The sequence below is a fragment of the Taudactylus pleione genome, unplaced genomic scaffold, assembly GCF_031769625.1.
Source record: "Taudactylus pleione unplaced genomic scaffold, aTauple2 ptg000010l, whole genome shotgun sequence".
NCBI lineage: Eukaryota > Metazoa > Chordata > Amphibia > Anura > Myobatrachidae > Taudactylus > Taudactylus pleione.
The window spans coordinates 3,125,230-3,139,225 of record NW_028284413.1 but is presented as its reverse complement, the minus strand read 5'-3'; the positions used below and the strand labels follow the sequence as shown (position 1 = coordinate 3,139,225).

The window sequence follows — 13,996 nt, the reverse complement described above, 5'->3', positions numbered from 1 at the left end:
TACAAGACACAAGAAGTGCTGAAATTGAGCTAGCATTAGAGCCACTGTATGGAATTAAAGAACCTAGGATAGTGGATCACTGGAAGAATGAGGCTGGGGACATTTATATTGTGTTAGTGGTTAATAAGCAGCCACTTGAACGGGAAATGATCCCCTCCATGATTCCTGCTGTGGATGTTTCAGGGGGAAAATGGAGCCTGATATGGCCTAACACTGAACCAGAGGTAATAGGATAGATAGGAGCTGGAGACCAAGGGTTAGGTCCAGATAATATACCCCTTATTGAGAATAGAGAACCAGAGTCTGGCTCTGAATCCCACCAAAATTCTGTAATAATATCAGCGGTGGATAAAATTGTGGGAGAGTTTGGAAGAATCCATTATGAAGGGGGTATAGGAGATTGAGGCCTTTCTCAGGTATAAAACCAGTTCCCGCTGGTGAGGATGGGTATGAGGTATGGAGGGAGACTACCATCCAGCAATCTGACGAATGGCATTGCCCTGATACAGTAAAAAAACAAAGGTTAGCAGAATGTTTGAGAGGTACTGCTATGGAGGTGATTCAGGTGGCCCGTAGGTGTGACCCTAACGCTAGTTTTTGGGACTACATGGCAGCTTTGGAGCAGGAGTTTGGGACGCCTCAGGAAGTAGATGATCTCATGTACTTGTTCAGGCATACTTATCAGGAGCATGGGGAGAAACTGGCCTCATACATTTACCGTTTGGATAAATTAATCCATAGGATAGTGGAGAAGGGAGGGATGGTTACTGATAATGTAGATAAAATCCGTATGCAGCAGTTGTTAGAAGGGGCTATGACTTCTGATCCCATTGCCCAGAGATTGAGATATACTACAGTAAGCCGAGAGCCCCCCACTTTTATGCAGTTGATGAAAGAGGTAAAGCGTGAAAAAGCTCTAGTGGAGTCAAGGGAAAAAAATATAAAAAAGGTAAAAGTGGCCATGCCAACAATGCAGGACCATTCTCCTAGTATGGAACAGTTGGCAAGGTCTGTGGAAACCTTGCGGGAGGAAGTTGGTCAGTTGACTTTACAGTTGGGAAGAGGGTGGAGGTCCCCTGATAATTACCCCTCAAATTTAGGGCAGGACAATAACCCCAGAGGGAGAGGGTTGCAAAAATGTTTTCGGTGTGGGAGGCCAGGGCACCGGGCTGCCCAGTGTAATCGTCCCTGGGAGGGTGGAGGCCCTGGTGGGGTCCCAAGTGAAGTTAAAGAATTTGAACCATCGGGAAATGCCAGAGGGCGATCGATGAACCCCGCATCGGTCCCCTAGATAAAAGTCCAAACACAATGGGGAGTCCTGGAATGAGGGGAGTAATGCCTGATGGGCTGTTGGGGCCGGCTCCACTGATACCGGCCTTTGTAAATTATCATGAATTTATTGTCTTATTGGACAGTGGATCTCAGGTGTCCATCATATTTGAGGGATGGTATAAACAATTCCTGGCTGATACCCCTATTCTCCCTTTATCTGGGCTAGTGTTATGGGGATTGAGTGATCAAAGTTACCCCTATTTAGGATACATTCCCATTACCTTAAGTTACCCACGGAAGTGGCTGGCGTAGTGGGGGAAATTCAGACCATTGCTCTGATCTGCCCTGATTCAAACGAAGAAAGAGCTGTGTCTATCATAATAGGGACAAATGCAGACTTATTCAAAACCCTCGCACAGTGGTGCAGAGAAGCTGGGGGAGCAGCTTATGCTGAATCGTTAAAGATTCATCCGCTGTGTTTATCCGTGTACCAACACATTGAAACGGTGGAAAATACTAAAGAAACCCCTTGGGCCCCTGCAGCCTTTGATATCTGTTTTAAGGAAAGTGACGTATCAGAAATAGGGAAAAGTGAATTGATTAAAGATCTGTTAGATAGGAGTCCTGTGTTTTCTCAACATGAATGGGACTTAGGACTAGCCAAAGATGTAGAACACCACATACGATTGAAGGATGGCACTCCATTCTGAGAAAGGTCCAGGCGCTTAGCACCGGCAGATTTGGAAGATGTCCGCCAGCATTTAAAAAAGTTACTGGACCAACAGGTGATCATTGAATCAGAGAGTCCATTTGCCTTTCCTATAGTTATAGTGAGAAAAAAAAATGGGGAGATTAGAATGTGCATCGACTATCGTACCTTAAATCAGAGAACCATTATCGATCAATACACGGTTCCTAAAATTGACGAAGCACTGGATTGTCTTTTGGGTAGCCAGTGGTTCTCAGTTTTAGATTTACGAAGTGGATTTTATCAAATCCCCATGAATGCCAAGGATTCTGAAAAAACGGCCTTTATATGTCCCTTGGGGTTTTTCGAATTCCTGAAAATGCCTCAAGGGATAAAAGGGGCGCCGGCCACTTTTCAACGGAGCATGGAAAAAACCATAGGAGATATGAACTTGAGAGAGGTAGTAGTGTATCTTGATGATATTGTAGTTTTTGGCCGGACCTTGGAAGAGCATAATCACAGACTTCTAAAGGTATTAGACCGATTAATGAATCATGGATACAAGCTCTCACTAGAGAAATGTAAACTATGTCAAAGGTCTGTAAAATATATTGGCCATATAGTCAGCAGGGAGGGTATCTCAACTGATCCATCAAAGGTGGAGGCGGTAAAGGAGTGGCCTAGGCCAAAAGATTTAAAAGAGCTGAGATCCTTTTTAGGCTTTTGCAGTTACTATCGTCGGTTTGTACCTCAGTTCTCTCGGATTACTCGACCCTTAACTGATTTAACTAAAGGATATCCACCTGCTGGGAAAGGAAAACAATTTAAGGAAGGTACACCCCTTCCCCATTACTACAGGGTAAAAGAAGAATTTGGAGCTCGATGGACGGAGGCTTGTGAAGTGGCCTTTCAGGGTTTGAAGGAAAGTTTAACCAATACACCGGTACTAGCCTATGCTGATCCTATGAGGCCATATGTGATCCACATAGATGCATCATTGGATGGATTGGGTGGGGTGTTATACCAAATGCATGGAACTGAATTAAGACCCGTGTCCTTCATCAGTAGGGGATTGTCTATTAGTGAGAGGAATTATCCGGCCCACAAATTGGAGTTTTTGGCCCTTAAGTGGGCCGTTGTAGATAAATTCCACGATTACCTATATGGAGTAAGATTTGAGGTACACACAGATAGCAATCCATTGACCTATGTCCAGATGACAGCTAAGCTTGATGCCACTGGACATAGGTGGTTGGCTGCCCTTTCGGTATATCAGGTTTTTTTTAAATACCGGCCAGGAAATTGTAATATCGATGCAGATGCACTATCCAGGATAAAAAGGGCACCGACCATAGAAGAAAATCTGGAATGGATTGAGGTCCCTGCCTCAGAGGTAAAAGGACTGTGTCACCAAATGGCATTTAGTACCCCCAAATCTGAGTGCATCAGTGCCCTAGGAGCCACTGGGGCAGCTTTGCCTTTAGCTTATGGTTGGGTTTCCCAATTAGAGATGGGGGATTTACCTCAATTGAGCCCCCGTCAGATAAAGCTGGAACAGATGGGCAATCCATATATTCGGGATGTCTTCACTGAAATGAGACAAGGATACCATTTAGATGCGCAACAATTGACCAATCCCAAAGCTAAAATATTGAATAGACAACGACAGCATCTGATGATAAAAAATGGGATTCTTTATAGACAAATGGTAAATAAAAATGGAAGGACAAAGGCTCAATTAGTGTTACCGGAAAAATTCCAGGGTAAAGTTCTCAAGGCGTTGCATGATGACCATGGGCATCTTGGGATTGACAAAACACTTGGGTTAATTTCAGACCGGTTTTATTGGCCCAAAATGGAAGGGGATGTGATTAAACATTGTAAAACTTGTGGCAATTGCATCTTACGAAAAGCCCTACCTGAAAAGAAGGCACCTATGGTGAATATCACTTCAAATGGACCTCTGGAGTTGGTCTGCATTGACTTTCTGACCTTTGAATCAGATGGGAACAAAAAACATACTATACCCAATTTATTGATCAATTACAGAAAGATTTAAAAGAAGCATATTCCATAGCCCAGCAAGCAGCTAAAAAATTGGGAAGAAAGAATAAATACTGCTATGACTTAAGAGTCCGTGAGCATTCGTTACTCCCAGGTGACAAAGTCCTGATACAGCACTTAGGAGTCCCCCATAAATTTAAATTGAGCAATAGGTGGAAGTCAGACGTATATGAAGTAGTAGAGAAGCTGCCTGGCATCCCTTCATATAAGGTTAAGCCAGAGGGAAAGATGGGACCTATAAAAACCTACCATTGGCATCATTTGCTGCACTTAGGGCATGGGATCAGAAAGGGCCCCGGGCTATCCCACGAAGGTACTAGCATGCTTTCTCCTAAAATCAGAACAAATATTAGGACTCGCAAAATGTTTAGGCCTAGCCCTTCGACTAAATTAAGAGATTCAATTGAAGAGGAAGGGCTAGATGGGTATTACTATTTTGATATGGGTCCTATACCAGCTTTTCCTGACCATAATCAGCACAGGAAGAAAACCTTGCCTAATAAAAAGTCGCCAGTTCCAGGAGAAAAAAGGGAAAAGGGTATGGAAATGTCTTCTGATAGTCGGGAGAGTCCAATGGAAACTGCACTCATGGACTTCAGTCCAGAGTGTAGTGAAATTCATGAAGAGCTCCCTTGCCCTAAAAGAGACCTTAGGCCTCCCATGATGCTGACATATGATCAATTGGGGTCACCCAGTGACACCCCTAGGGTGGCTGTGCACCCTCATGTAGTATACTCCTGGCCTTATTTTGGATGGGACATCACAAAAAAAAAAGAAGTGAATAAAACTCAAACTTAAACTAGGATTAGGGTAGGAAAAGTTCAGTATTTAGTATATGTAAGATTCTTAGTTTATAATATGGTGATCTAGTATAAATAAGAGACGAGGAGATCACCAGCGGGAGGGTGTAGCCAAGGGTTAATACCTGGCTAACATAGGGGCAATGTATATATATATATATATATATATATATATATATATATATTGAGAATGTATATGTGTTCCTATAGTCCCATAGTGTATATGTGTATGCTCATGATGCTGGGGGAGCTGTGCGGCACCTCAGTAAATGATAATACACTTAGTAACATCCCTATACTTAACATTATATATCCTATGTATGTGTATAAATATTTATTATCCCTCTGTCTAATTATATATTTATGTGGAGATTTTGAGGGGAGTGTGGAGGAGAACAAAGGCTATGCTATGTGGTTTTCTCCATTGCAATCCATGGTAGGGACAGAAAGTTTCAGAATGGCATGAGCGGTCAGCTGACCTTTGGGCTCGCGCTATGAGCGGGAAAATGGATGGTCGCGCGGCGCTAAAATAACTATAAATAGGCTGCGCTAGCGCGAGTGTCCAGAATGCAGTTCCCCCCACTCGTGCCTGCTAGGCTACTCACCAGAGTGCTTGAGAGCGGGAGCGCTGAGTAGCTCTAAGCGGAGGCCTGTGTGGGGCTTTCCTGGTCAGGAGGCTAAGCGGCTGCTTCCGGCTTCCAGGGGAAGGAGCCGGGTCAGCTGAGACCAGAGACCGGCGTCATCGGCTGGGGGAGGCGCCGGCAGTAGTGACAGGTTGCTGGCGTCCTCCCTAAAGGCGGAGCCGGCGTCAGCTAGTACAGAGCCGGAGGAGGGGAATCCCCATGTAGGAGGTCCCGGCAGCGGTGATGCGGCGCTTACATCACCCGTGACCCAGCGCTGGGGGAGGCACTTAGCGTCTCCCACTACTGGAGTAGGGGGAAGCCCAGCTGGTGCCACTCATTAAGGAGACGGTGACAGGCGCCTAAGGAGCTAAGAGATCCCATCGGAGAGAGGCAGCAGCAGCGCTGCTCTCTCAGGGAATTGTGAGTAGCACCTGTCACATTACCCTCCCCAGCTACACACTGACTATATAACCCAAACATATAACAGAACTAGCTGCCAGGAAGTGGGTTGAATCTTCACATTGAAGCCTATAAAGGGTTAAAACTGTGCTTAAAATCGCCAGGCCAGCGGAGCAAGGGGAGCTCGCCCACATTAATATATTGGGAGAGCTGGCTGCCTAAATTAATGACTAGTTCAGCTGCACACTAGGAACAGGAGGCTCTAAAGCTAATACTACTTCAAAGAGAGTCAGAGCCAGTCAGAGAGTGAAAGATTCTTTATTACTACAAAGGATTTTATCAACAGTGAAGGGACAGACATGCCATTCTTATATAGCCCCATAAAGGTGCATAGCCTTTGTTATTCTTTCTGTACATGATCCCCAGGAATAAATCTTATTCTGGATAAAAATACTTGGAACCTCAAGCTGGATAGACATTGTTTGGAAGAGGATGGAATATTAGCAATTCCAGCTTGTTCCCTCTAAGTTGCTAAGAAACTGTATGGATATATTCTCACAAACATTTTAGAAACAAAGGGACACTAAAGGACTTCCTCTAGGACAGAACTCTCCAATAACTTATGGAACTGTGTAAAACCAATAAGCATATATAGAGTATAGATATTATTCCTTAATGTCGTAAAGATATGAAATGTAATGCTATTGTTCTTTCATGTTTTTTCTCATTCTAATACATAAATGAACTATTTAATGTTGGTATATTGTCTAATGAGTATCTGTGTGAATTGACCTATGAGGTACCCCTTGGCGGATCCATCAACAACCGATCCAAGGGATCAATGGTAATATAGTGGTAATATTACTTAAAGGAAAATACTAGAAGTTGAAGTCAGCTCTACACTGAACATATATTTAAAAGCACCATCACTCAGGTTTTCCCAAGTAGGCCTAAACTGTTACCATATTCCACATTCATACTTGGGTGGAGGCACTAGCTATACTATTAGCTCTATCTAGTAAAGGGCTTATTAAGGGAATCCCTCTCTGTACCCCTCTAGTGGAGAACAGGGTTACATACATCACTGCCATGAAGTATTAAAATATAATAATAAGCAATGCAAATGAAAAAAAAATTACATTTTCATTTGGAATATCTCATATTAAAATTTCTTTAAAAAGTGCAGTTTCAACTACAAGGTTTACTGCCCTACCATCTGCCCCATGCTCCCACAAGTGTGTAAGCTGTAAAGCGCACAGTACTATTCCTTTTTATTGTGCTGCCTAAAATATTGTTGCTTCACAATTAAAAAAATCATTACTACAGTATAGAAGAACAAAATGTATTGGATAAAGTACATATGTTTAAGTGATTATTATATTATCCAGATAACCGAACAAAAAGTTTTCATTAATAAAATATTATAAATACTATAAATTAAGTGCTCGTCATATCCTTCCCTGAGCCCTAAAATCAAAAGTCTAACATATTGTCCAACTTTTATGTTTCATTTACACTGTTGAATGAAAACCGTAAAATATGAAACACCAAGAAAGCAAATGAATGAACAAAAATTAAATTTACAGTGCTGAAGACTACAGATCTTTTTTAGCCTGTGCATCCTCAGCATCTCTTTCTATGTCCTATATCTTTTAGATCAGAAAGGGTATACATTGGAAACGGGGCTGTGTGACTTTGGCCATTGCTTTCCCTTTGAGTATGATTATTTGCAGTGAACTTTTATCCCAAGATCAATTACAGTTTAATTTCTTAGTCCAACATACAAATCATAATATACAAATTCTAAATGAAATAAGCTGGACAAATTGTTGGGCTTCCTTACAAGCACTGCGCTTTAAAAAAATTATAATAATCATCTCATTCTCCAGGAATATTTGCCCTTGTGTTCTAGTTTTTGGTTACTAAATCTTCTTCGGAGAGCTCAAGCACAATATAAAAAGACACTTCTTAGACACATACTGAGTGCTTCAAAGGCAGTTATTCCAGTGCACCGGAGATCGATTTCTATACCCACTATGACTGAATGGTGTGCACATTTGGATCATTATATGTCTATGGACGACCTTATACGCTCTCTGTCAAACACCCACCAGGATTTTACAACAATATGGTACCCATAGCTGACCTATAAAGGATCTGAACACTATAAGTCACTGTTGGATTGTGGGAGAGACACATAGAGATACAGGAATAGTTGTCAGCTAGGTCGCTTCTCTACCTTGGTATGGCAGGCAATTTTTAGTTATAGTCTTATCTTATATGATTACGGTAGTCTTTTTTTCAACTCTGGCACAGAGGTCTCTTTCTTTTCGTTTCTTTCCTTTAATTTTTTCCCCCTTTCTATTCATTATTTTTGGTCCTTCGAATGTTTTGATTTTTTATATTTATAAAAATACTAACTGAATGATAGGATTTTTTTAAGGTCCAGCATATGTCATACTTGTTCTGCTGAGCTGTTATGCTTTGTCGCATTGAACTTATCATTTTATTTTCTTATGATATGCTGTATTAACTGTATTTTGTGTTAGTATTCAATAAAAATAATATGCAAAAAATTTCTAAGCACAAACTATACATTTTAGGACATTTACTTGTAAGTAAGTAAATTGACATGAAATTATTAAATACAATATTAAGGACATAAATCTAGTATGGAGTAAGTGTGCTTGTGTACAGTAAACCTTTTGGAAACTTCCCAACATACAGTATGTCTCCTGCTTTGTGGTTTTGCACACACAGAATGGGGCAATTAAATACTGCATTGGGCGTTTGGTCACTTCATGTGGGTAGTTAGCAAATCCCTAGTGGGTCATGCCTAGTGCTTCAGATGCACTAAGATGCCCCATCCTATCTTCTGTTCCCTAAAATTAACCTTGAAGTTAACCATGGTGAGTGGGCATATAACTTACACCTCCTTAGTACTTGGGGCAAACATGCTGACTGTGGGAACAGTGAAATAGTACCCACATATCAGAACTGACCCGTTCAAGTCAGGACAAATGGGATATATGCTGTTTTATACCACACACTTGTATTGTAAGCACATTGTGGTCAGAAAAATCTCAACTAATTTCATTAGGAAATGGAATTTAAGGAATAATGAACCTGCCTATTGTCAGGAATGTGACCACCAGGCCCCCATGCAAAGCCCAATCAGCTGCGTTATGTACCTCCAGTCTCTGGTTCACGGGCGTTGAGCGCAGGTCTCTTCATCTCAGATCTCCTCTTCTGTGCTGACTGATGTTTCTCGTGCAGTGATGCATCATCCTCCAATACTATCAGCGGGGACTCCGGAACATGGGCACAGCCATCTTGCTTCAGTCATATGATTCAGGATCTACCAGTCAAATCCGGTTCTCAGGTCAGCTGGGAATCAGTCGCCAATCAGTGATAGGCACTGCCTATATAAACTCTTCAGGGATACTCATTCAGTGCCTGTACAATGTCTCTTCAAGTTCAAGTATTTGGCTCCTTTTACTCTCAAGTAATTGGACTTCTTACACATCTCCGTGTATTATCCTTTGTCTAAAGACGTTACTTTGTGTACTGTCCCGGAGCACCAAAGATGCTACTTTGTGTACCGTCCCGGAGCACCAAAGATGCTACTTCATGTACTGTCCTGGTGCACCAAAGATGCTACTACGTGTACTATCCCGAAGCACCTAAGATGCACACCTGTATTATTTATCAATATCCAGAGATGCATCTGCACCAGGAGTTAAGATGCACCTTTGTGTACTCAAGATCATACACTCACCTCAAGACAGTGTTACCACACAGTCTATATGGATACACCTCAGTATCAATGACCAAGGATCTCCATCTCGTCTAGCTGGGTATACCCCGGTCATTATGACCCAGGATTCTATCATACATCTAACTGAGGATAATTCAGTGTCATCTGACTAGTTTTCTGCTTGTTGTATTTCATGCATCGGTACCAGTCGTCCTACTCCAATTACAGTATCACCTTCTAGTTATAGATTCTCAGGATTTATGTGCTAAAGTCATTCTTTTATTCTGGACATTTTTGGCATAAGCCATCTCTACATTCTGGACTTAAGTTTTGCTTCTACTACTCATCATTTCAATCAGTTCTGTGTTACTCAATAAAACCTCATATTCTTTATCATCAAGTTTGGCTATAATTTTATTCTTCTATGAGGAAAAGCTAACTGAAACCCCCTCAGTTTCTGCTACAAGTGTCCCAGCCAGCAGAGCCTGGTCCATCACAGGAGGCCGACTTCCATAGAGTCCTGACACCTATTCACACAAATGCGAAAACAAAATTTGGAAATCAGCAAAGTGTATTTGAAATATCATGTGCAGCAAACTTTGTGCAGTTCCATTCCCCTGGAATGGCACCCTTTGCTGTATTGGTAAATTTGTGGAATTTTTAGTCTATGAATAGAGCTGGGGGATAACTGTCAAATTATTCAATGGTTTGCTGTGTTTGGGAATATATCAGATAAATATCTCCCTACTCAACAACAAGATCTAGGTCTCCCATCCACACACACTATCTGCTCCCTTTCTTGGTTACAGGTCTGTTTTTGGGCTATACCCTGTGAAATGTCCTCCCTTGAAAAACAACACTTTTTTGTAGCCCTGAAAACATCAAGAATTCCCTGAAAGCTTGCCTATTCAGGAAATCAAATTCCTGAACCACCCACGCCATTCTACCCATTAACCACCAGTCTACAGAGTTCACGCAAAACTTACATGTGTTCCCTTTCTACACTTATGCAATCCTCGTACCATAGACCAACATTGCTGTGTGATTGAATTACATAGACCACAAGCAATTGTAATCTAGTTGGACCAAAATGTATTATATTTCCCTTAACCTCATATTTTAACTCCTGTCATCCCATAGATTGTAAGCTTGTGAGCAGGGCCTTCTTACTTTTCTGCCTGTCTGTTAATACTCAGTCTTGTTATATTACTGTTTTGTTTGCAATTGTAATAAGCAATACAATTGATATGATGATGCTTTAGAAATAAATGTTAATAAACAAATAATATCAAATTCCTTTGGTGAAATAAAGCAACTGGTCACAAAATAGGTCTCTTTTGCACATCTCTAGTTTGTGGGATGGAATATTATATTAGAATATAATATATGAATAAAAATTACTAGACAAAGTATAATTAAATAGTGTGTGGCCAAAAAAACAACTGTTCTCCAATTCTAAGAGATCTTATTTCCTTTGAGGATATTAAACGAGCAGTTGCTTACCACAGGCTGTAAAACAATTCTTAAAATAACAAAATCCAAATCTGGTTTTATCTGATTACGATAAAGGGATTACAGAGATTTTATGCAGCCTCCCAGAAAATCTGTAAGCATTTGTAGGCAGACATAGAACTTGTGTGGTTTTTGTCACAAAACAGCAAAGCAGTTCATTGCACTGACCAGTGCCTAATTTATGCATTCTATGTACGTATCTGGAGCTTTATACAGAGACACCCACCAACGGGACAGACTGACAATGTATTGCATTATAGTCATAATAAAGAGACACCACCTAACCTTAGGGAAAAAAACAACAAACATCAAGAAAGGATGAAATGTGCTGTGCAATATAGTATAAGCAGCAAAAAATATTTACAAGTTAATTTACTTTAATCCCTCTACTCTTCCAATAACCTTAGAACATGAAGAACAGTAGAATAAAATGTATTTATACTAAATGAAAGCTGAAAAAAACAACTAAACTTTTTTTGAAATTTTGCTTGTAAGTACTTTTATATTTATCATTCCTATATAATAACAGCTATTATTAAGCTTATTAAATGTTGTAGTAGTATTCCAAGTAGTCTGGTAACAAAAGCAGCAAGGAAGGAAATATTCCAGTATAAATCATTAGAGCAAATTACAAAGAGTTATGCAGGTTGTCCCTGACTATTGGAAGCAGATAGAGACACCTGGAACCTAAGCTGCATACACATGGTACGATCTGCACAACCAACGATATCACTGAACGATTTCCCTTGAACTTTTCGGGAGTGCAGGACAAACGATATTGGGTGTACAAACTGAAAGACATCTATGATAGATATCTTTCAGTGAAGTCATCCTGACACATCTCTGAACATGCAAATCTTGATGAAATCGTCCAAGTTGGCCTGCATGTATGGACGGCCATAGATATCATTATCGTCCATGCGGGAGCACGCTTCGTTGGTCGTTTGTTGGTCATTCGCTGCATAAAAATTAACGATATTAACGATTTATCATTGAACGATTTAGTTATCGTTAATAGATATCGTACCGTGTGTACGCACCTTTAATGAAATATAATGCAGATAGTTTTTTTTATTTATTTTATTCATCAGAGCAATAATATAATGTACATACATTATAAAATAAGATTGACCATATATAGAACAAAGGCCCTGATTCAGAGCCGGACGCAAGTGGCTGCTCGTTCGCTCCGAGCGATGTTTGCCCAACTGCGCATGCGTACGGATCGTAATACGCATGTGCGAACCACTCAGTGCGGCCGAAATTCATGTGCTCGCAAAATAGCGAATGCCTGATAATTTGAGAGACAGAAAGAGGCGTATGTGGGTGGTAACAGGGGAAGGTGCTTGAAAACGGGGAGTGGAGATCCGATCGCAGGCGTGCTTAAAGGTCAAAACGGGCGTTTTATGGGTGTGCATATTTAAAACAGCAGCGTCATTGACCACGTCACTGGGTTCTTTTATAGCCAGAACTGCTCGCAAAATTGTGGTAGCAAAAACCAACCACAAGAATAGCGAGCAGTTCATACCCTGGTCGATGTACTCGATTAATCTAATAAATAGCGGACATGACGTAGGATGCGAGCGGACAGGGGGCGTAGTTTTTTAAAAAACGAACGCTAGTTTTGTTCGCTCGTTCAGACCTAGAGGCGTGAACAGACCGCAAACAGCGAATGGTTCATTTGAATAGCCACCCCTTGTTTTAGAACGAACGACCGCAAATAGCGAGTGGCTCTGAATGAGGGCCAAAGATCCATTAAGGGTAGCAGTATAAAAGTAGTATAATATAAATCCAGAAAAATATTTCCATCAACAAGCAAAAATAGGAAATGGCACATATTGTTCAAAACAGTCCAAACATGGCAGGCACAACCCCCAAAAAGTTCTCCAATAAAACAAAGCAGGGGAAAAAAGCAAAGAAAAAGGCGGATCATCCTATAAAATCCGGGATTCGTACCAAGAGGTATTTCGGAAACATAAATATATTTGGCGGCGTAAGGCCAACATGAAAGAGTCTATAAAACCTTCTCACAGCTGAAAAAAAGCAGCTGTCTTAGTCTCCTTAGATAATGTGGTCTCCAACCAATCCATCTGGAAAGCAAAAAATTATTTAGCCTGAAATAATGAAACTGATGGGGGATCTGCATGGGTCCACATCTGCAATATACATTTACGTTCCACCGCTGATATAATCAATAATAATTTTTTACTATCACCCCCACCCGAAACAGATGGCAGCAGGATACCTGAAATCGCCTTCTCCGCCGAAAGCAAGATAATTGACTAGACACCTAGACACCTAGATGCAAATCTGTTGACCAATGACCAAGATCTGTGTATAAGGGGGCAATCCCACATACAGTGTATAAAAGTTGGATCAGAAGCCCCACACTTAGCACAAACACTAGTATCTAATAATCCCATCATGAACCTGCAGTGGGGGGAGAGATACCCATTATGATAAATGTTATAGAACATTTCTCTATACATACTGGAAGAAAGCACTTATTGAGAATAGAGGAATGATCATAAAAGGCTTTCCATGGTAATATGAGGGAATACAGTCCATCAGGTAGATAACCCTGTTGATATTTTAGAATGGTCTAAAGGAATTTGAAGAATTTTGTAATGGAGAGAAATTGCCCCTCGTCCACCCATAGATCTAGCTAATAATAGATCCAAAGAGTTGGACCGATATCCTGGGGAAAGAGTCTGTATCATGGAACTCACATAGTGTTGTACCTGATATAGCGCCAGAGAGTGGGATTGAGGTAGATCATATTTATCCACTAATTCCGCCACTCTATAGGGCCGACAGTTATCAGTGTCGACCAATGCTCGGACACAAGAGATCCCTCTATCAGGCCATAAGGAGAAAGGCG

The 13,996-nt window shown here is 41.0% G+C and overlaps 1 protein-coding gene across 1 annotated transcript; it reads left to right on the top strand.

Moving 5' to 3' along the window:
• Positions 1 to 607: 607 nt before the first annotated feature.
• Positions 608 to 1,291, top strand: LOC148542650 (paraneoplastic antigen Ma3-like). Its single transcript, XM_088467554.1, has one exon. The coding sequence runs from the start codon at positions 608 to 610 to the stop codon at positions 1,289 to 1,291; it is 684 nt and encodes a 227-aa protein (XP_088323680.1).
• The last annotated feature ends 12,705 nt before the right edge of the window (positions 1,292 to 13,996 follow it).